Source organism: Bombina bombina, chromosome 2 (assembly GCF_027579735.1).
Source record: "Bombina bombina isolate aBomBom1 chromosome 2, aBomBom1.pri, whole genome shotgun sequence".
NCBI classification, from domain to species: Eukaryota; Metazoa; Chordata; class Amphibia; order Anura; family Bombinatoridae; genus Bombina; species Bombina bombina.
The window spans coordinates 927,147,621-927,172,359 of NC_069500.1; the positions used below are offsets into that span (position 1 = coordinate 927,147,621).

The following is a 24,739-nucleotide window of genomic DNA, read 5'->3' on the forward strand; positions in this document are numbered from 1 at the left end:
AAGCTTTAGGACACGGATGAAGGGAGGGAGCAAATCAGGTCACCTAAACGGAAGGCACCACAGCTTGCAAAACCTTTCTCCCAAAAATAGCCTCCGAAGAAGCAAAAGTATCAAATTTGTAAAATTTGGCAAAAGTGTGCAGTGAAGACCAAGTCGCTGCCTTACATATCTGGTCAACAGAAGCCTCGTTCTTGAAGGCCCATTTGGAAGCCACAGCCCTAGTGGAGTGAGCTGTGATTCTTTCAGGAGGCTGCCGTCCGGCAGTCTCATAAGCCAATCGGATAATGCTTTTAAGCCAAAAGGAAAGAGAGGTAGAAGTCGCTTTTTGACCTCTCCTTTTACCAGAATAAACAACAAACAAGGAAGATGTTTGTCTGAAATCTTTAGTAGCCTCTAAATAGAATTTTAGAGCACGGACTACGTCCAAATTGTGTAACAAACGTTCCTTCTTTGAAACTGGATTCGGACACAAAGAAGGTACAACTATCTCCTGGTTAATATTTTTGTTGGAAACAACTTTCGGAAGAAAACCAGGCTTAGTACGCAAAACCACCTTATCTGCATGGAACACCAGATAGGGCGGAGAACACTGCAGAGCAGATAACTCTGAAACTCTTCTAGCAGAAGAGATTGCAACCAAAAACAAAACTTTCCAAGATAATAACTTAATATCTACGGAATGTAAGGGTTCAAACGGAACCCCTTGAAGAACTGAAAGAACTAGATTTAGACTCCAGGGAGGAGTCAAAGGTCTGTAAACAGGCTTGATTCTAACCAGAGCCTGAACAAATGCTTGAACATCTGGCACAGATGCCAGCCTTTTGTGAAGTAAAACAGATAAAGCAGAGATCTGTCCCTTCAGAGAACTTGCAGATAATCCTTTCTCCAAACCTTCTTGTAGAAAGGATAGGATCCTAGGAATTCTTATCTTGTTCCATGGGAATCCTTTAGATTCACACCAACAGATATATTTTTTCCATATTTTATGGTAAATTTTTCTAGTTACAGGCTTTCTAGCCTGAATCAGAGTATCTATTACAGAATCTGAAAACCCACACTTTGATAAAATCAAGCGTTCAATCTCCAAGCCGTCAGTTGGAGGGAAACCAGATTCGGATGTTCGAATGGACCTTGAACAAGAAGGTCCTGTCTCAAAGGTAGCTTCCATGGTGGAGCCGATGACATATTAACCAGGTCTGCATACCAAGTCCTGCGTGGCCACGCAGGAGCTATCAAGATCACCGAAGCCCTCTCCTGATTGATCCTGGCTACCAGCCTGGGAATGAGAGGAAACGGTGGGAATACATAAGCTAGGTTGAAGGTCCAAGGTGCTACTAGTGCATCTACTAGAGTCGCCTTGGGATCCCTGGATCTGGACCCGTAGCAAGGAACCTTGAAGTTCTGACGAGACGCCATCAGATCCATGTCTGGAATGCCCCATAATTGAGTTACTTGGGCAAAGATTTCCGGATGGAGTTCCCACTCCCCCGGATGGAATGTCTGACGACTCAGAAAATCCGCTTCCCAATTTTCCACTCCTGGGATGTGGATTGCAGACAAGTGGCAGGAGTGATCCTCCGCCCATTGAATTATTTTGGTCACTTCTTCCATTGCCAGGGAACTCCTTGTTCCCCCCTGATGATTGATATATGCAACAGTCGTCATGTTGTCTGATTGAAACCTTATGAATTTGGCCATTGCTAGTTGAGGCCAAGCTCTGAGAGCATTGAATATCGCTCTCAGTTCCAGAATGTTTATCGGGAGAAGAGATTCTTCCCGAGACCATAGACCCTGAGCTTTCAGGGGTTCCCAGACCGTGCCCCAGCCCACCAGACTGGCGTCGGTCGTGACAATGACCCACTCTGGTCTGCGGAAGCTCATTCCCTGTGACAGATTGTCCAGGGTCAGCCACCAACGGAGTGAATCTCTGGTCTTTTGATCTACTTGAATCGTCGGAGACAAGTCTGTATAATCCCCATTCCACTGTCTGAGCATACACAATTGTAATGGTCTTAGATGAATTCGTGCAAAAGGAACTATGTCCATTGCTGCAACCATCAATCCTATTACTTCCATGCACTGCGCTATGGAAGGACGAAGAGCAGAATGAAGTACTTGACAAGAGATTAGAATTTTTGATTTTCTGACCTCTGTCAGAAAAATCCTCATTTCTAAGGAATCTATTATTGTTCCCAAGAAGGGAACTCTTGTTGACGGGGACAGAGAACTTTTTTCTTTGTTCACCTTCCATCCGTGAGATCTGAGAAAGGCTAGGACGATGTCCGTATGAGCCTTTGCTTTTGACAGAGACGACGCTTGAATCAGGATGTCGTCCAAGTAAGGTACTACTGCAATGCCCCTTGGTCTTAGAAACGCTAGAAGGGACCCTAGTACCTTTGTGAAAATCCTTGGAGCAGTGGCTAATCCGAATGGAAGTGCCACAAACTGGTAATGCTTGTCCAGAAAAGCGAACCTTAGGAACTGATGATGTTCCTTGTGGATAGGAATATGTAGGTACGCATCCTTTAAATCCACGGTAGTCATAAATTGATTTTCCTGGATAGTAGGTAGGATCGTTCGAATAGTTTCCATTTTGAACGATGGAACCTTGAGAAATTTGTTTAGGATCTTGAGATCCAAAATTGGTCTGAATGTTCCCTCTTTTTTGGGAACTATGAACAGGTTGGAATAAAAACCCATCCCTTGTTCTCTTATTGGAACTGGATGAATCACTCCCATCCTTAACAGGTCTTCTACACAATGTAAGAATGCCTGTCTTTTTATTTGGTTTGAAGATAATTGAGACCTGTGGAACCTTCCCCTTGGGGGTAGTTCCTTGAATTCCAGGAGATAACCTTGAGAAACTATTTCTAGCACCCAAGGATCCTGAACATCTCTTACCCAAGCCTGAGCAAAGAGAGAAAGTATGCCCCCCACCAGATCCGTTCCCGGATCGGGGGCCATCCCTTCATGCTGTTTTGGTAGCAGTGGTAGGCTTCTTGGCCTGCTTACCCTTGTTCCAGCCTTGCATTGGTCTCCAGGCTGGTTTGGGTTGTGAAGTATTACCCTCTTGCTTAGAGGATGTAGAATTAGAGGCTGGTCCGTTTCTGCGACAGGGACGAAAATTAGGCTTATTTTTAGCCTTAAAAGACCTATCCTGTGGGAGGGCGTGGCCCTTTCCCCCAGTGATGTCTGAAATAATCTCTTTCAAATCAGGTCCAATAATGTTTTACCCTTGAAAGGGATGTTAAGCAATTTTGTCTTGGAAGACACATCCGCTGACCAAGACTTTAGCCAAAGCGCTCTGCGCGCCACGATAGCAAACCCTGAATTTTTCGCCGCTAATCTAGCTAATTGCAAAGCGGCATCTAAAATAAAAGAGTTAGCCAATTTAAGTGCTTGAACTCTGTCCATAACCTCCTCATACGAAGATTCTTTATTGAGCGACTTTTCTAGTTCCTCGAACCAGAAACACGCTGCCGTAGTGATAGGAACAATGCATGAAATTGGTTGTAGAAGGTAACCTTGCTGAACAAAAATCTTTTTAAGCAAACCCTCTAATTTTTTATCCATAGGATCTTTGAAAGCACAACTATCTTCGATAGGAATAGTAGTGCGCTTGTTTAGAGTAGAAACCGCCCCCTCGACCTTGGGGACTGTCTGCCATAAGTCCTTTCTGGGGTCGACTATAGGAAATAATTTCTTAAATATAGGGGGGGGACAAAAGGTATGCCGGGCCTTTCCCACTCTTTATTTACTATGTCCGCCACCCGCTTGGGTATAGGAAAAGCGTCGGGGGGCACCGGAACCTCTAGGAACTTGTCCATCTTACATAAATTCTCTGGAATGACCAAATTGTCACAATCATCCAGAGTAGATAATACCTCCTTAAGCAGTGCGCGGAGATGTTCTAATTTAAATTTAAATGTCACAACATCAGGTTCAGCTTGTTGAGAAATTTTTCCTGAATCTGAAATTTCTCCCTCAGACAAAACCTCCCTCATGGCCCCTTCAGATTGGTGTGAGGGTATGTCAGAACAGTTATCATCAGCGTCCTCTTGCTCTTCAGTGTTTAAAACAGAGCAATTGCGCTTTCTCTGATAAGTAGGCATTTTGGATAAAATGTTTGCTATAGAGTTATCCATTACAGCCGTTAATTGTTGCATGGTAATAAGAATTGGCGCACTAGATGTACTAGGGGCCTCTTGTGTGGGCAAAACTGGTGTAGACACAGAAGGGGATGATGTAGTATCATGTTTACTCCCCTCATTTGAGGAATCATCTTGGGCAATATCATTATCTGTGGCATTGCTGTCCCTACTTTGTTTGGACACTATGGCACAATTATCACATAAATTTAAATGGGGAGACACCTTGGCTTTCATACATATAGAACATAGCTTATCTGATGGTACAGACATGTTAAACAGGCTTAAACTTGTCAACAAAGCACAAAAAACGTTTTAAAATAAAACCGTTACTGTCACTTTAAATTTCAAACTGAAAACACTTTATTACTGAATATGTGAAAAAGTATGAAGGAATTGTTCAAAATTCACCAAAATTTCACCACAGTGTCTTAAAGCATTAAAAGTATTGCACACCAAATTTCAGAGCTTTAACCCTTAAATTAACGGAACCGGAGCCGTTTTTACATTTAACCCCTATACAGTCCCAGCTATATGCTTTGCTGAGACCCAACCAAGCCCAGAGGGGAATACGATACCAAATGATGCCTTCTATAAGCTTTTTCAGTGATTCTTAGCTCCTCACACATGCATCTGCATGCCTTGCTCTCCAAAAACAACTGCGCATTAGTGGCGCGAAAATGAGGCTCTGTCTAGAACTAGAAAAGGCCCCCATCTGAAAAAGGTGTCCAACACAGTGCCTGCCGTTTTTCTAAACAATCCCCAAGATTATAATAACCATTAATAGTTAGAATCTGCAAAATATGCCTAGCAAAGCAATCGTTTTAGCCCAGAAAAATGTCTACCAGTTTTTTAAGCCCTTATGAAGCCCTTTATTCTTTTATTTAACTAAGAAAATGGCTTACCGGTCCCCATAAGGGGAAATGACAGCCTTCCAGCATTACATAGTCTTGTTAGAAATATGGCCAGTCATACCTTAAGCAGAAGAGTCTGCCAACTGTTTCCCCCAACTGAAGTTACTTCATCTCAACAGTCCTGTGTGGAAAGAGCAATCGATTTTAGTAACTTCTGCTAAAATCATCTTCCTCTTACAAACAGAAATCTTCATCTTTTTTCTGTTTCAGAGTAAATAGTACATACCAGCACTATTTTAAAATAACAAACACTTGATTGAAGAATAAAAACTACATTTAAACACCAAAAAACTCTTAACCATCTCCGTGGAGATGTTACCTGTGCAACGGCAAAGAGAATGACTGGGGTGGGCGGAGCCTAGGAGGGATCATGTGACCAGCTTTGCTGGGACTCTTTGCCATTTCCTGTTGGGGAAGAGAATATCCTACAAGTAAGGATGACGCCGTGGACCGGACACACCTATGTTGGAGACAGTACCAACTTTGGGGTTTATAAACTGTTTAATTTGGGTGGCGGGTTGGTTTAGTATCAGGTTTTATTTATTTTTTTCCTGGCAAAAGATCTAAATCACCTATGCCCTTTTAAAAGCATACCTTTTTTGCCAGATTGTAGCAGTTAGGATAATAGGTTAAAAGTTATTGCGGGAGTTGGTGTGGGGATTGATAGGTTAGGGGTTAAGTAGTATAGAGGTTATTGCAGTGAAGAATGTCAGTTTTGGGGTTAATAGTGTAGGCTGCGATATGCTTATTTTGTTGTGCAATATATGCAAAACAGATCCTTTACTTTACCAATGCCGGTGGCGATGTTGCTTGGAATATTTCACCAGCATCGCCACCCATTGAGATGTATAGTACAACAATGCTGCCCTTAAACGCTGATGTCAGCCGCTTGAAATATTTTTCTGGATCACCTATGAATATTTTGCTGCCTTGTGGCACTTTCGATCATCAGGGCCTTTGTCCATACGCAACTGCATGTGCAGTAGGGTATCGTGATGTCACGTGTGACGTTTTGTGTCACGTGGCATCTGACCAAAGCAGTGCACGGTATATGATATTCACTGTTGTGGTGCTTTGTCTGAAAGCTCTGCCGTCTCATGCAGCAGCAGATTCACTTCATGGGGGACATCTATTAAAAGATTAGCATTTACTATAAGGGATGTTAGCTATTCCTTGACATATACAAGGAAAGAGTATAAAGAGTTAATATAAATTAGTGTTTTAGTAACATAAAAAATAAAGTCTAGTACCTCCCCAAAAGTTGCAAAGTATTCCCTTATCTTATCTTCAGGGGTGTCTGGAGACAAGCCACCTACAAATATCTTCTTGACTGGCTCTTTTGTCTTCATTGCTTTTGCTCTTTTTGGATCGATAACTTTGCCATTCAGTTTGTGATCTTTCTGCTCCATCACCTATTAGAAAATAAAAGGTGTTTTGTTAAAAGCCATGTCCTAGCCGCATTACCCACATAGGAGAAAGGGACCAAAAGGGGAGAAAAATAAATAAGGGAAAGGAAGACAATGCATCAAATAATAATTATGGCTTTTTGGTTTTCTGTGCCTCTAAGACAGGGTTGTCCAAAATAAGGAACATGTGCCACAATGCAACTGTTTCATAAAGAATTATTCATTACAGATGTATATTTATTTTTACACTTTTCTAAAATGGGTCCACTGGCTTTTAGAAGCAAGAAATAAAACTTAAAAAAAAAACAACATAATTTATGTAAGAACTTACCTGATAAAATCATTTCTTTCATATTAGCAAGAGTCCATGAGCTAGTGACGTATGGGATATACATTCCTACCAGGAGGGGCAAAGTTTCCCAAACCTCAAAATGCCTATAAATACACCCCTCACCACACCCACAAATCAGTTTAACGTATAGCCAAGAAGTGGGGTGATAAGAAAAAAGTGCGAAGCATAAAAAAAAAAAAGGAATTGGAATAATTGTGCTTTATACAAAAAAAAATCATAACCACCACAAAAAAGGGGTGGGCCTCATGGACTCTTGCTAATATGAAAGAAATGAATTTATCAGGTAAGTTCTTACATAAATTATGTTTTCTTTCATGTAATTAGCAAGAGTCCATGAGCTAGTGACGTATGGGATAATGACTACCCAAGATGTGGATCTTCCACGCAAGAGTCACTAGAGAGGGAGGGATAAAATAAAGACAGCCAATTCCGCTGAAAAAAATCCACACCCAAAACAAAAAGTTTAAATCTTATAATGAAAAAAACTGAAATTATAAGCAGAAGAATCAAACTGAAACAGCTGCCTGAAGTACTTTTCTACCAAAAACTGCTTCAGAAGAAGAAAACACATCAAAATGGTAGAATTTTGTAAAAGTATGCAAAGAAGACCAAGTTGCTGCTTTGCAAATCTGATCAACCAAAGCTTCATTCCTAAACGCCCAGGAAGTAGAAACTGACCTAGTAGAATGAGCTGTAATCCTTTGAGGCGGAGTTTTACCCGACATAAGCATGATGAATCAAAGATTTTAACCAAGATGCCAAAGAAATGGCAGAAGCCTTCTGTCCTTTCCTAGAACCGGAAAAGATAACAAATAGACTAGAAGTCTTTCGGAAATCCTTAGTAGCTTCAACATAATATTTCAAAGCTCTAACTACATCCAAAGAATGCAACGACTTTTCCTTAGAATTCTTAGGATTAGGACACAATGAAGGAACCACAATTTCTCTACTAATATTGTTAGAATTCACAACCTTAGGTAAAAATTTAAAAGAAGTTTGCAACACCGCCTTATCCTGATGAAAAATCAGAAAAGGAGACTCACAAGAAAGAGCAGATAATTCAGAAACTCTTCTAGCAGAAGAGATGGCCAAAAGAAACAAAACTTTCCAAGAAAGTAATTTAATGTCAAGCGAATGCATAGGTTCAAACGGAGGAGCTTGAAGAGCCCCCAGAACCAAATTCAAACTCCACGGAGGAGAGATTGACTTAATGACAGGTTTTATACGAACCAAAGCTTGTACAAAACAATGAATATCAGGAAGACTAGCAATCTTTCTGTGAAAAAGAACAGAAAGAGCAGAGATTTGTCCTTTCAAGGAACTTGCAGACAAACCTTTATCCAAACCTTCCTGAAGAAACTGTAAAATTCTAGGAATTCTAAAAGAATGCCAAGAAAAATACTAAGAAATGTAAATCTTCCAGACTCGATAATATATCTTCCTAGATACAGATTTACTAGCCTGTAATATAGTATTAATCACAGAGTCAGAGAAACCTCTATGACTGAGAATCAAGCGTTCAATCTCCATACCTTCAAATTTAAGGATTTGAGATCCTGATGGAAAAAAGGACCTTGCGATAGAAGGTCTGGTCTTAACGGAAGAGTCCACGGTTGGCAAGTGGCCATCCGGACAAGATGGGCATACCAAAACCTGTGAGGCCATGCTGGAGCCACCAGCAGAACAAACGAGCACTCCTTTAGAATCTTGGAAATCACTCTTGGAAGAAGAACTAGAGGCGGAAAGATATAGGCAGGATGATACTTCCAAGGAAGCGACAATGCATCCACTGCCTCCGCTTGAGGATCCCTGGATCTGGACAGATACCTGGGAAGCTTCTTGTTTAGATGAGAAGCCATCAGATCTATTTCTGGAAGTCCCCACATTTGAACAATCTGAAGAAATACCTCGGGGTGAAGAGACGATTCGCCCGGATGTAACGTTTGGCGACTGAGATAATCTGCTTCCCAATTGTCTATACCTGGGATATGAACCGCAGAAATTGGACAGGAGCTGGATACCGCCCATACCAGTATTCAAGATACTTCTTTCATAGCCAGAGGACTGTGAGTCCCTCCTTGATGATTGACATATGCCACGGTTGTGACATTGTCCGTCTGAAAACAAATGAACGACTCTCTCTTTAGAAGAGGCCATGACTGAAGAGCTCTGAAAATTGCACGGAGTTCCAAAATGTTGATTGGTAATCTCACCTCCTGAGATTCCCAAACCCCTTGTGCTGTCAGAGACCCCCAAACGGCTCCCCAACCTGTCAGACTTGCATCTGTTGAAATCACAGTCCAGGTCGGAAGAACAAAAGAAGCCCCCTGAACTAAACGATGGTGGTCTGTCCACCACGTCAGAGATTGTCGTACAATCGGTTTTAAAGATATTAATTGAGATATCTTTGTATAATCCCTGCACCACTGGTTCAGCATACAGAGCTGAAGAGGTCGCATGTGAAAACGAGCAAAGGGGATCGCGTCCGATGCAGCAGTCATAAGACCTAGAATTTCCATGCATAAGGCTACCGAAGGGAATGATTGAGACTGAAGGTTTCGACAAGCTGAAACCAATTTTAGACGTCTCTTGTCTGTCAGAGACAGAGTCATGGACACTGAATCTATCTGGAAACCTAAAAAGGTTACCCTTGTCTGAGGAATCAATGAACTTTTTGGTAAATTGATCCTCCAACCATGTTCTCGAAGAAACAACACAAGTCGATTCGTATGAGATTCTGCTAAATGTGAAGACTGAGCAAGTACCAAGATATCGTCCAAATAAGGAAATACCACAATACCGTGTTCTCTGATTACAGAGAGAAGGGCACCGAGAACCTTTGTAAAAATCCTTGGAGCTGTTGCTAGGCCAAACGGCAGAGCCACAAACTGGTAATGCTTGTCTAGGAAAGAGAATCTCAGAAACTGATAGTGATCTGGATGAATCGGAATATGCAGATATGCATCCTGTAAATCTATTGTGGAGATATAATGCCCTTGCTGAACAAAAGGCAGAATAGTCCTTATAGTTACCATTTTGAATGTTGGTATCCTTACATAATGATTCAATATTTTTAAATCCAGAACTGGTCTGAAGGAATTCTCCTTCTTTGGTACAATGAAAAGATTTGAGTAAAACCCCAGCCCCTGTTCCAGAACTGGAACGGGGATAATTACTCCAGCCAACTCTAGATCTGAAACACATTTCAGAAATGCTTGAGCCTTCACTGGATTTACTGGGACACGGGAAAGAAAAAATCTTCTTGCAGGAGGCCTTATCTTGAAGCCTATTCTGTACCCTTGTGAAACAATGTTCTGAATCCAAAGATTGTGAATTGAATTGATCCAAATTTCTTTGAAAAATCGTAATCTGCCCCCTACCAGCTGAGCTGGAATGAGGGCCGCACCTTCATGTTGACTTGGGAGCTGGCTTTGGCTTTCTAAAAGGCTTGGATTTATTCCAGACTGGAGATGGTTTCCAAACTGATACTGCTCCTGTAGGGGAAGGATCAGGCTTTTGTTCCTTATTGTGACGAAAGGAACGAAAACAATTAGTAGACCTAAATTTACCTTTAGATTTTTTATCCTGTGGTAAAAAAGTTCCTTTCCCTCCAGTAACAGTTGAAATAATAGAATCCAACTGTGAACCAAATAATTTATTACCCTGGAAAGAAAGGGAAAGCAAAGTTGACTTAGAAGACATATCAGCATTCCAAATTTTAAGCCACAAAGCTCTTCTAGCTAAAATAGCTATAGACATATACCTGACATCAACCCTGATGATATCAAAGATGGCATCACAAATAAAATTATTAGCATGTTGAAGAAGATTAACAATGCTATGAGAATTATGATCTGATACTTGTTGCGCTAAAGCTTCCAACCAAAAAGTTGAAGCTGCAGCAACATCCGCTAAAGATATAGCAGGTCTAAGAAGATTACCTGAACATAAGTAAGCTTTTCTTAGAAAGAATTCAATTTTCCTATCTAAAGGATCCTTAAAGGAAGTACTATCTGCCGTAGGAATAGTAGTACGTTTAGCAAGAGTAGAGATAGCCCCATCAACCTTAGGGATTTTGTCCCAAAACTCTAATCTGTCAGCTGGCACAGGATATAATTGCTTAAAACGTTTAGAAGGAGTGAATGAATTACCCAAATTATTCAATTCCCTGGAAATTACTTCAGAAATAGCATCAGGGACAGGAAAAACTTCTGGAATAACTACAGGAGATTTAAAAACCTTATTTAAACGTTTAGATTTAGTATCAAGAGGACCAGATTCCTCTCTCTCTAATGCAATTAAGACTTCTTTAAGTAAAGAACGAATAAATTCCATTTTGAATAAATATGAAGATTTATCAGCATCAACCTCTGAAACTGAATCCTCTGAACCAGAGGAATCATTATCAGAATCAGAATGATGATGTTCATTTAAAAATTCATCTGAAAAATGAGAAGTTTTAAAAGACCTTTTCCGTTTACTAGAAGGAGGAATAACAGACATAGCCTTCTTAATGGATTTAGAAACAAAATCTCTTATGTTAACAGGAACACTCTGGGTATTAGATGTTGATTGAACAGCAACAGGTAATGGAACATTACTAAAGGAAATATTATCTGCATTAACAAGTTTGTCATGACATTCATTACAAACAACAGCTGGAGGAACAGATACCACAAGTTTACAGCAAATACACTTAACTTTGGTAGATCCAACATCAGGCAACGATTTTCCAGAAGTATCTTCTGATTCAGGGTCCAACTGAGACATCTTACAATATGTAATAGAAAAAACAACATATAAAGCAAAATTGATCAAATTCCTTAAATGACAGTTTCAGGAATGGGAAAAAACGCCAGTGAACAAGCTTCTAGCAACCAGAAGCAAATAAACAATAAGACTTAAATAATGTGGAGACAATAATGACGCCCATATTTTTTAGTGCCAAAAAAGACGCCCACATTATTTGGCGCCTAAATGCTTTTTAGCGCCAAAAATGACGCCACATCCGGTAACGCCGACACTTCTGGAGCAAAAACGTAAAAAATGACGCAACTTCCGGTGACAAGAACGACGCTGGAAATAAATAATTTTTTGCGCCAAAAAAAGTCAGCGCCAAAAATGACGCAATAAAATGAAGCATTTTCAGCCCCCGCGAGCCTAACAGCCCACAGGAAAAAAAGTCAAATTTTAAAGGTAAGAAAAAAATTGATTATTCAAATGCATTATCTCATATAATGAAACTGACTGTCTGAAATAAGGAATGTTGAACATCCTGAATCAAGGCAAATAAATGTTTAAACACAATTATTTAGAACTTTATATAAAAAGTGCCCAACCATAGCTTAGAGTGTCACAAAAATAAGACTTACTTACCCCAGGACACTCATCTACATGTAGTAGAAAGCCAAACCAGTACTGAAACGAGAATCAGTAGAGGTAATGGTATATAAGAGTATATCGTCAATCTGAAAAGGGAGGTAAGAGATGAATCTCTACGACCGATAACAGAGAACCTATGAAATAGACCCCGTAGAAGGAGATCATTGAATTCAAATAGGCAATACTCTCTTCACATCCCTCTGACATTCACTGCACGCTGAGAGGAAAACCGGGCTCCAACCTGCTGCGGAGCGCATATCAACGTAGAATCTAGCACAAACTTACTTCACCACCTCCACAGGAGGCAAAGGTTGTAAAACTGATTTGTGGGTGTGGTGAGGGGTGTATTTATAGGCATTTTGAGGTTTGGGAAACTTTGCCCCTCCTGGTAGGAATGTATATCCCATACGTCACTAGCTCATGGACTCTTGCTAATTACATGAAAGAAAAGTTGTTTCTCTCTACTTTGAGATGTAACTTCTCTAGTATGCTAAAGGGATATGAAACAGTCTGTTTCATCGTTCTATATTTATAATTAAAAAAAAAACTATGCAGTGGTTTCTACTTAATAGAAACCATTGCAGTATGTATTCACCATTTTAAATTATGTTTTACCTTATATTTCCATTTTTTGTGCAGTGTCCATTACTTCCTGTCACAGCCCTACAAGGGTTTTTAGATAAGCTTGATGTCAAAACTTCTAAAAAATGAGCTGGTTAACTATTAAGTGAATAATAGATAAAAAAAAAAAAAAGGAGTCAGTTTTGCCCATGCTCAAAGACAAACTACAACTTAAGTTGCCAACATGATGTAGAAGAGGGGAGTATAGTGAACAGCGCCAAACGGAAAACGCACAAGCTCACTATTAGTAAACGATTACCTAACAAAATTGTTCTAAATATAACAATTGGTGAAAGGAAGGAGTGCCTCATAGAGTGGGCTAAAGTGCGTTGGGGAAATAAGTTCACAATTAAAATACGTAAATCATAAAATTAATTAGTACTACGTGTGTAAACTAGGAGGTTAGAGGTCAAGGAGATAAATTCTATTAATAATCAAGTACCTTAAAAACTATTCGTAAGAATGTAAAACAAGGCGTGACAAAATATAATAAAGGACTGTTGATTGCGAGACAATATGTAGTGTTTACAAAGTGCTACAGTGTTAGATGCAAAGTGTTATTGTGCTACTATGTGCTAGGAAAGTGTTATCTTAGCACTTTCCTAGCACATAGCACAATAGCACTTTAACACATTGCAGCTAACACTGTAGCACTTTGTAAACACATTTTTTATATCTGAAGTTTTAACCTTTTAGACTGTCAAATGAGCCTGAACTTACCTTATCAACACCTGCAACTTCTTTGAATAGCACAAAACCAAAACCACGTGAACGACCGGTGAGAGGATCCAACTTCAGGGTGCAGTCTACCACCTCTCCAAATTTTGAAAAGTAATCCTTCAGATCCTTCTTTGTTGTGTCCCAGCTTAGGCCTCCAATAAACATTTTCCTGCTTAAACAACGTATTAAGACAACATAACTAAAACGTTATATAAAACATGCATGTCAAAAGCAAAATATCTCTCATGATGATACTCATATAATATATATATTCTCCTGGTGTTAAGAGGACAACAATCAAAATTGAAGCCTGCATGATTTCATTTCTGTTTTTAATGGAAGCAATATACTTGTATTAACAAAAAAATGTTATAGTAAAAAGCTACAATTAATGGGGGCATATAAAGAGCTTAGAGAGCTTGTTGTAGCTTGTACGACACACACTGAGTCATAGCAGACAATATACGTCACTGTAGCATCTCTGAGTAAAGGTAGTGTTTAAAATGTGTGTGTGTGTGGGGGGGGGGGGCGGCGCATGGACAGCTTTTACTAGCATTTTTGTTAACACAAGTACAGTGCAATGAGCTTTCTATCCAAAATACTGTCCTTTTACTTAAACTAACATCACATGGCTTGACAAAATTTGTAAGCCAGAAATGTTTTAGGTGCCTGCATATATATGTACAATACATATAAATAATTGTACTCTTTACTCAGCAGAACAAGGCACTCTTTCCAAGTAAACACTAAGATTTGCCCACTCACAACTTTTCTTCTGCCCCCTCTTGTATAGAATGTTTGCCTGAAACATCCCTTATTATTGGGGTTTCTGAACCTGTGTATCAACTGTACGGATTTGCCACCATCTTACAGTGGGGTGGAAGTAATAATCCATATATAAAAAAAAAAAAAAAACACACACAACTTGAGCTAAGGGCTCATAATCCAAGGAGCAAGGGCCATATTTTTACCCTGGCACTTGGATTTTTCAACCCCTGTCTTCTATTTCTGCAAGCAGCTAACCCATTAACAGCAAAATAATAAAACTAGATCTTAAAGGTTTTCTTAAAACTAGATTGCTTATTGCAATCCAATTATAGGGGCCATTATAGGGTTAAATTACACACTCAAATTCTGCAAAGGGATTAAACAAATATTTAAAATCCCGCTTGAACCCGCAGAACACTGCTGGTCCTGAGCGAAAACTGCTGCTGGTCCACTCAGCAGCACTAGTCACACAACGTAGCGTCACTAGTGTTAAAATTAAAAGTTATAATGGACTAGTGCATGTAATCTTAACACTTTAACGGCTATTTAATGAGTTAAGTTTTAGGTATTCACACTATTCAACGTAGAGTACTAAAAAGTTAAAAGCCAAAAACAGCAGAAGCTGGCTAAAAACATAATTTATGTAAGAACTTACCTGACAAATTCATTTCTTTCATATTGGCAAGAGTCCATGAGCTAGTGACATATGGGATATACAATACTACCAGGAGGGGCAAAGTTTCCCAAACCTCAAAATGCCTATAAATACACCCCTCACCACACCCACAATTCAGTTTAACCCCTTAAAAGGGACATGCCACCCACATTTTTTCTTTTATGATTTAGAAAGAGAAAGCAATTTTAAACATCTTTCCAAATTACTTATATTATCTAATTTGTTTTATTCTCTTGATATTCTTTGATGAAAAGCATATCTAGATATGCTCACTAGCTGCTGATTGGGTGCTGCACATAGAAGCATCATGTGCATTGCTTTTTCTTCAAATAAGGATATTTAAAAAATGAAGCAAAATAAATGATGGAAGTAAATTGTAATGTTTAAATTTCTATTCTCTATCTGAATAATGAAAAAGATTTTCGGTTTAGTGGCCCATTAATGACAACTGACGTACCAGGTACGTCATGCATTAACAAGCAGTTAATGACAATAGACGTACCTGGTACGTCAGTTGTCTAACAGAGTGCTGGAAGCTATCGCGATCGCTTCCAGCAGCTCTGAGGGTATTGCAGTGATGCCTCGATATGGAGGCATCCTGCAATACCCCTTTACAAGCCTCCGATGCAGAGAGCGCCACTCTGTGGCCCTCTCTACACCGGAGCGTCGTCGGTGGGTGGGAGCAAAGCAGGGAGGCAAGTGGGCGGCCTGCAATGGGCCTGTGATCATGTGGAGGGGGGCGGGATCGGAGGCGGGAGTGCCCGGGGTCGTGCATGGATGTGTGCGCGTGGGTGGGTGGGAACCGCTACACTACAGAAAAATTGAATACAAAATTATGAGAAAAGGGGAGGAATTTTAATTTATAAAGCAAATCGAAGGGTTCGGGGGGGGGGGGGGATAGCTACACTACAGAAAAGGGTAAAAAATTAAAGCTTTTTTTTTTTTTTTTACTAAACTGGGTACTGGCAGACAGCTGCCAGTCCCAAGATGGCGCCCATTAGGCTAGAAAACTGTTTGATGGGGGATCCGTGAGATTGGGGGCTAAGGGGGGATTCTACACAGCAGCATACGTACATATGCTAAAAAAATAAATAAAAATATATCTTATTTTAGTACTGGCAGACTTTCTGCCAGTACTTAAGATGACGGGAACAATTGTGGGGTGGGGGAGGGAAGAGAGCTGTTTGGGAGGGATCAGGGGATCTGATTTTTCAGGTGGGAGGCTGATCTCTACACTAAAGCTAAAATTAACCCTGCAAACTCCCTACAAGCTACCTAATTAACCCCTTTACTGCTAGCCATAATACATGTGTGATGCGCAGTGGCATTTAGCGGCCCTCTAATTATCAAAAAGCAACGCCAAAGCCATATAAGTCTGCTATTTCTGAACAAAGGGGATCCCAGAGAAGCATTTACAATCATTTGTGCCACAATTGCACAAGCTGTTTGTAAATAATTTCAGTGAGAAACCTAAAGTTTGTTGAAAAGGAAACTTTTTTTTTTTTTCTTATTTGATCACATTTGGTGGTGAATTGGTAGCATGAAATATACCAAAATGGGCCTGCTATTTCTGAACAAAGGAGATCCCAGAGAAGCATTTAAAACCATTTGTGCCATAATTGCACAAGCTGTTTGTAAATGATTTCAGTAAGAATCCTAAAATTGTGAAAAATGTAAAGTGTTTCTTTTTATTTGAACGTATTTGGCTGTGAAATGGTGGAATGAAATATACCAAAATGGGCCTAGATCAATACTTTGGGTTTTTTACTACACTAAAGCTAGAATTACCCCAAAAAATCTCCCTACATGCTCCCCAATTAACCCCTTCACTGCTGGGCATAATACACGTATGTGCGCAGTGGCATTTAGTGGCCTTCTAATTACCAAAAAGCAAAGCCAAAGCCATATATGTCTGCTATTTCTGAACAAAGGGGATCCCAGAGAAGCATTTACAACCATTTATGTCATAATTGCACAAGCTGTTTGTAAATTTCAGTGAGAAACCGAAAGTTTGTGAAAAAATTTGTGAAAAAGTGAAAGATTTTTTGTATTTGATCGCATTTGGCGGTGAAATGGTGGCATGAAATATACCAAAATGGGCGTAGATCAATACTTTGGGTTAATGAATAGCTAAGAGGGGGGGGGGGTGATAAAGAAAGGAGTAAAACGCATCAACAAAGGAATTTGGAAATAATTGTGCTATATACAAAAAATCATAACCACCACAAAAAGGGTGGGCCTCATGGACTCTTGCCAATATGAAATGAATTTATCAGGTAAGTTCTTAGATGAATTATGCTTTCTTTCATGTAATTGGCAAGAGTCCATGAGCAAGTGACGTTTGGGATAGCAATAATCAAGACGTGGAACTCCATGCAAGAGTCACTAGAGAGGGAGGGATAAAAATAAAAAACAGCCATTTTTCGCTGAAAAAAAAATAATCCACAACCCAAAATAAGTTAATTCTCATGAACAAAAAAAAAATTAAAACATAAGCAGAAGAACTAAACTGAAACAGCTCCCTGAAAAACTTTTCTACCAAAAACTGCTTCAGAAGAAGCGAATACATCAAAACGGTAGAATTTAGTAAATGTGTGCAAAGAAGACCAGGTTGCTTCTTTGCATATCTGATCAACTGAAGCTTCATTCTTAAAAGCCCACAAAGTGGAGACTGATCTAGTAGAATGAGCTGTAATTCTCTTAGGCGGGGCTTGACCCAACTGCAAATAAGCTGAATGATTCAAAAGCTTTAACCACGAAGCCAAGGAAACGGCAGAAGCCTTCTGACCTTTCCTAGAACCAGAAAAGATAACAAATAGACTAGAAGTCTTTCTGAAATCTTTAGTAGCTTCAACATAATATTTCAAAGCTCTTACCACATCCAAAGAATGTAAGGATTTCTTCAAAGAATTCTTAGGATTAGGACACAAGGAAGGGACAAAAATTTCTCTATTAATGTTAGAATTCACAACCTTCAAGGGACATTATACACTCATTTTTTCTTTGCATAAATGTTTTGTAGATGATCTATTTATATAGCCCATAAAGTTTTTAAAAAAAAATAAATGTATAGTTTTGCTTATTTTTAAATAACATTGCTCTGATTTTCAGACTCCTAACCAAGCCCCAAAGTTTTATGTGAATACTGTCAGCTACCTTCTCCAGCTTGCTGCTGTTTGTGTAAAGGGTCTTTTCATATGCAAAAGAAGGGGGGGGGGAGTGTCTTATTTGCCACTTGCAGTGGGCTTTCCAGCTACCTTTTCAACAGAGCCAAACTGACAGCTTCTAAGTAAGTTTTTAAACAGTTTTATACTGGATTTTTATATCAGTATCTGTGCATCTTATTCTTTATAGTAGTGTCTATTACATGCAGTTATATGAAAATGAGTGTATACTGTCCCTTTAAGTAAGAATTTAAATGAAGTCTGCAAAACCGCCTTATCCTGATGAAAAAAAATCAGAAAAGGAGATTCACAAGAAAGAGCAGATAACTCAGAAACTCTTCTAGCAGAAGAGATGGCCAAAAGGAACAACACTTTCCAAGAAAGTAATTTAATATCCAAAGAACGCATAGGTTCAAATGGAGGAGCCTGTAAAGCCTTCAGAACCAAATTAAGACTCCAAGGAGGAGAGACTGATTTAATGACAGGCTTGATACGAACCAAAACCTGTACAAAACAGTGAATATCAGGAAGCTTAGCAATCTGTTAAATAAGACAGAACGAGCAGAGATTTGTCCCTTCAAGGAACTTGCAGACAAACCCTTATCCAAACCATCCTGAAGAAACTGTAAAAATTCTAGGAATTCTAAAAAAAAATGGCAGGAGAATTTATGAGAAGAACACCATGAAATATAAGTCTTCCAAACTCGATAATAAATCTTTCTAGAAACAGATTTACAAGCCTGTAACATAGTATTAATCACAGAGTCAGAGAAACCTCTATGACTAAGCACTAGGCGTTCAATTTCCATACCTTCAAATTTAGCAATTTGAGAGCCTGATGGAAAAACGGCCCTTGAAACAGGTCTGGTCTTACAGGAAGTGGCCAAGGTTGGCAACTTGAAATCCTGACAAGATCTGCAAACCAAAATCTGTGAGGCCATGCTGGTGCTACCAGCAATACAAACGACTGTTCCATGATGATATTGGAGATCACTCTTGGAAGAACTAGAGGCGGGAAAATATAAGCAGGTTGGTAGCACCAAGAAAGTGTCAATGCATCCACTGCTTCCGCCTGAAGATCCCTGGTCAGGTACCTGGGAAGTTTCTTGCTTAGATGAAAAGCCATCAGATCTATTTCTTGAAGACCCCACATCTGAACAATCAGAAAACACATCTGGATGTAAAGTCTGACGGCTGAGATAATCCACTTCCCACATTGTCTACACCTGGGATATGTACCACAGAAATTAGACAAGAGCTGGATTCCACCCAAGAAAGTATTCAAGATACTTCTTTCATAGCTAGGGGACTGTGAGTCCCACCCTGATGATTGACATATTCCACAGCTGTGATATTGTCCATCTGAAAGCAAATGAACGGTTCTCTCTTCAACAGAGGCCAAGCTTGAAGAGCCCTGAAAATTGCACGGAGTTCCAAAATATTGATTCGTAATCTCGCATCTTGAGATTTCCAAACCCCTTATGCTGTCAGAGATCCCCAAACAGCTCCCCAACCTGAAAGACTTGCATCTGTTGTGATCACAGTCCAGGTTGGACAAACCAAAAAGAGGCCCCTAGAACTATACAATGGTGATCTAACCATCAAGTCAGAGATAGTCGAACATTGGGATTTAAGGATATTAATTGTGATATCCTTGTATAATCCCAGCACCATTGATTCAGCATACAAAGCTGGAGAGGTCTCAAATGAAAACGAGCAAAGGGGATTGCGTCCGACGCTGCAGTCATGAGACCTAAAACTTCCATGCACATAGCTGACGGGAATAATTAAGACTGAAGGTTCCAACAAGCTGAAACCAATTTTAATTGTCTCTTGTCTGTTAGAGACAGAGTCATGGACACTGAATCTATCTGGAAACCTAAAAAGGTAACCCTTATCTGAGGAATCAAGGAACTTTTTGGTAAATTGATCCTCCAACCATGTCTTTGAAGAAACAACACTAGTTGATTTGTGTGAGATTCTGCAGAATGTAAAGACTGAGCTAGTACCAAGATATCGTCCAAATAAGGAAACACTGCAATACCCCGTTCTCTGATTAGAGAGTAGGACACCAAGAACCTTTGAAAAGATTCTTGGAGCTGTCGCTAGGCCAAAAGGAAGAGCGACAAATTGGTAATACTTGTCTAGAAAAAAGAATCTCAGAAACTGATAATGATCTGGATGAATCGGAATAAGAAGATATGCATCCTGTAAGTCTATTTTGGACACATAATGCCCTTGCTGAACAAAAGGCAGAATAGTCCTTATAGTCACCATTTTGAAAGTTGGTACTCTTACATAACGATTCAAAATTTTCAGATCCAGAACTGGTCTGAATGAATTTTCTTTCTTTGGGACAATGAATAGATTTGAATAAAACCCAAGACCCTGTTCCTGAAACGGAACTGGCATGATTATCCCTGATAACTCCAGGTCTGAAACACACTTCAGGAAAACCTGAGTATTTACTGGGTTTGCTGGAATTTGTGAGAGAGAGAAAAAAAAAAAAAAAAATCTTCACAGGCGGCCTTACTCTGAATCCTATTCTGTACCCCTCAGAGACAATACTCTGAATCCATTGATTTTGAACCAAATTGGTCCAAACATCTTTGAAAAATCTTAATCTGTCCCCTACCAGCTGAGCTGGAATGAGAGACGCACCTTCATGCGGACTTGGGGGCTGGCTTTGATCTCTTAAAATGGCTTGGATTTATTCAAATTTGAGGAAGGCTTCCCATTGGAAACAGATTCCTTGGGGGAAGGATTAGGTTTCTGTTCCTTATTTTGACGAAAGGAACGAAAACGGTTAGAAGCTTTAGATTTACCCTTAGGTCTTTTATCCTGAGGCAAAAAAACGCCCTTCACCCTGTGACAGTTGAAATTATTGAATCCAACTGAGAACCAAATAACTTTTTTCCTTGGAAAGAAAGATATAGCAATCTGGACTTAGAAGTCATGTCAGCATTCCAAGATTTAAGCCACATAGCTCTTCTAGCTAAAATAGCTAAAGACATAGATTTAACATCAATTTTGATCATATCAAACATGGCATTACAAATAAAATTATTAGCATTCAGAATCCAATATTTGTTGCGCTAAAGTCTCCAACCAGAAAGTTGAAGCAGCTGCAACATCAGACAAAGAAATTGCAGGCCTGACCTGAACATAAATAGGCTTTCCTTAGATAAGATTCAAGATTCCTATCTAAAGGATCTTTAAAAGAAGTATCTTCTGTAGGAATAGTAGTACATTTAGCAAGAGTAGAGATAGCCCCATCAACTTTGTGGATCTTTTCCCAAAACTCTAAAGTAACTGCTGGCAAAGGATACCATTTTTTAAACCTTGAAGAAGGAATAAAAGAAGTACTAGGCCTATTCCATTCCTTAGAAATCATATCAGAAATACCATCAGGAACTGGAAAAACCTCTGGAATAACCACAGGAGGTTTATAAACAGAATTTAAACGTTTACTAGTTTTAATATCAAGAGGACTAGTTTTCTTCATATCTAATGTAATCAACACTTCTTTTAACAAAGAACGAAAATACGCCATTTTAACTAAATAAGTTTTGCTAGTGTCAATATCTGAGGTAGGATCTTCTGAACCAGATCGATCCTTATCAGAGCAGGATAATTCAGTATTTTGTCGGTCAATTTCATCAACTTTATGAGAAGTTTTAAAAGACCTTTTACAATTATTAGAAGGCGGGATTGGCAGACAAAGCCTTCCGAATAGAATCAGAAATAAATTCTTTTAAATTTACAGGTATATCTTGTGCATTAGATGTTGAAGGAACAGCAACAGGTAATGAACGACTACTGATGGATACATTCCCTGCATGTAAAAGTTTATCATGACAACTATTACAAACCACAGCTGGAGAAATAACTTCCACAAATTTACAACAAATGCACTTAGCTTTGGTAGAACTATTATCAGGCAGCAGGGTTCCAACAGTGATTTCTGAGACAGGATCAGATTGAGACATCTTGCAAATGTAAGAGAAAAAAAACATAAAGCAAAATAATCAAATTTTCTTATATGGCAGTTTCAAGAATGGGAAAAAATGCAAATAGCATAGTCTTCTGATAGAGAAAAAGGCAAGAGGCATATAGGAATGGGGTCTTAAATAATGAAAATATTTGGCCCCAAGTACGACGCACACCAACAGAAAAATATTTTTTAGCGCCAATAACGTCCGGAAATGACACACTCGCGTTACAGATGACGCAACCTTGTGAAAGACTCAGCGTCAACTAAGACGCCGGAAATGACAAATCCGCGTCAACGAACTTAACTTCGTGCTAAGAATGACGCAATAAACTTTGGCATTTTGCGCCCTTCGAGCCTCATTTTGCCCGCGAATTTAAAAGAGTCAATTTGTAAAAAAAAAAAAAAAAGAGACTAAACTCCAGGTAAGAAACAGAATTTATGTTTACCTGATAAATTACTTTCTCCAACGGTGTGTCCGGTCCACGGCGTCATCCTTACTTGTGGGATATTCTCTTCCCCAACAGGAAATGGCAAAGAGCCCAGCAAAGCTGGTCACATGATCCCTCCTAGGCTCCGCCTACCCCAGTCATTCGACCGACGTTAAGGAGGAATATTTGCATAGGAGAAACCATATGATACCGTGGTGACTGTAGTTAAAGAAAATAAATCAGACCTGATTAAAAAAACCAGGGCGGGCCGTGGACCGGACACACCGTTGGAGAAAGTAATTTATCAGGTAAACATAAATTCTGTTTTCTCCAACATAGGTGTGTCCGGTCCACGGCGTCATCCTTACTTGTGGGAACCAATACCAAAGCTTTAGGACACGGATGAAGGGAGGGAGCAAATCAGGTCACCTAAATGGAAGGCACCACGGCTTGCAAAAACCTTTCTCCCAAAAATAGCCTCAGAAGAAGCAAAAGTATCAAACTTGTAAAATTTGGTAAAAGTGTGCAGTGAAGACCAAGTCGCTGCCCTACATATCTGATCAACAGAAGCCTCGTTTTTGAAGGCCCATGTGGAAGCCACAGCCCTAGTGGAATGAGCTGTGATTCTTTCAGGAGGCTGCCGTCCGGCAGTCTCGTAAGCCAATCTGATGATGCTTTTAATCCAAAAAGAGAGAGAGGTAGAAGTTGCTTTTTGACCTCTCCTGTTACCAGAATAAACAACAAACAAGGAAGATGTTTGTCTAAAATCCTTTGTAGCATCTAAATAGAATTTTAGAGCGCGAACAACATCCAAATTGTGCAACAAACGTTCCTTCTTCGAAACTGGTTTCGGACACAAAGAAGGCACGACTATCTCCTGGTTAATGTTTTTGTTAGAAACAACTTTTGGAAGAAAACCAGGTTTAGTACGTAAAACCACCTTATCTGCATGGAACACCAGATAAGGAGGAGAACACTGCAGAGCAGATAATTCTGAAACTCTTCTAGCGGAAGAAATTGCAGCCAAAAACAAAACTTTCCAAGATAATAACTTAATATCAACGGAATGTAAGGGTTCAAACGGAACCCCCTGAAGAACTGAAAGAACTAAGTTGAGACTCCAAGGAGGAGTCAAAGGTTTGTAAACAGGCTTGATTCTAACCAGAGCCTGAACAAAGGCTTGAACATCTGGCACAGCTGCCAGCTCTTTGTGAAGTAACACAGACAAGGCAGAAATCTGTCCCTTCAAGGAACTTGCAGATAATCCTTTTTCCAAACCTTCTTGAAGAAAGGATAGAATCCTAGGAATCTTTACCTTGTCCCAAGGGAATCCTTTAGATTCACACCAACAGATATATTTTTTCCATATTTTGTGGTAAATTTTTCTAGTTACAGGCTTTCTGGCCTGAACAAGAGTATCAATAACAGAATCTGAGAACCCTCGCTTTGATAAGATCAAGCGTTCAATCTCCAAGCAGTCAGCTGGAGTAGGACCAGATTCGGATGTTCGAACGGACCTTGAACAAGAAGGTCTCGTCTCAAAGGTAGCTTCCATGGTGGAGCCGATGACATATTCACCAGATCTGCCTACCAAGTCCTGCGTGGCCACGCAGGAGCTATCAAGATCACCTACGCCCTCTCCTGATTGATCCTGGCTACCAGCCTGGGGATGAGAGAAAACGGCGGGAATACATAAGCTAGGTTGAAGGTCCAAGGTGCTACTAGTGCATCTACTAGAGTCGCCTTGGGATCCCTGGATCTGGACCCGTAGCAAGGAACCTTGAAGTTCTGACGAGAGGCCATCAGATCCATGTCTGGAATGCCCCACAGTTGAGTGATTTGGGCAAAGATTTCCGGATGGAGTTCCCACACCCCCGGATGCAATGTCTGACGACTCAGAAAATCCGCTTCCCAAGTTTCCACTCCTGGGATGTGGATTGCAGACAGGTGGCAGGAGCGAGTCTCCGCCCATTGAATGATTTTGGTCACTTCTTCCATCGCCAGGGAACTCCTTGTTCCCCCCTGATGGTTGATGTACGCAACAGTCGTCATGTTGTCTGATTGAAACCGTATGAACTTGGCCCTCGCTAGCTGAGGCCAAGCCTTGAGAGCATTGAATATCGCTCTCAGTTCCAGAATATTTATCGGTAGAAGAGATTCTTCCCG

At 39.9% G+C, this 24,739-nt stretch overlaps 1 protein-coding gene across 6 annotated transcripts in view; it reads right to left on the reverse strand.

Moving 5' to 3' along the window:
• The window catches only part of HNRNPD (heterogeneous nuclear ribonucleoprotein D), a 119,507-nt gene that overhangs the window by 73,616 nt on the left and 21,152 nt on the right, over nt 1–24,739 (reverse strand). For 5 of the 6 annotated variants that reach the window (XR_008400700.1, XM_053703352.1, XM_053703349.1 and 2 more), the window contains exons 2-3: nt 13,544–13,715; nt 6,313–6,474 (exon numbers count right to left, since the gene is read on the reverse strand). Coding sequence is in view for 5 of the 6 variants with exons in the window: in XM_053703352.1 (XP_053559327.1) it covers nt 6,313–6,474; nt 13,544–13,715 (334 nt within the window). In the remaining variant the exon portion in view is untranslated. The remainder of the gene's footprint in view (nt 1–6,312; nt 6,475–13,543; nt 13,716–24,739) is intronic. The other variant, XM_053703351.1, reaches the window with a different exon arrangement.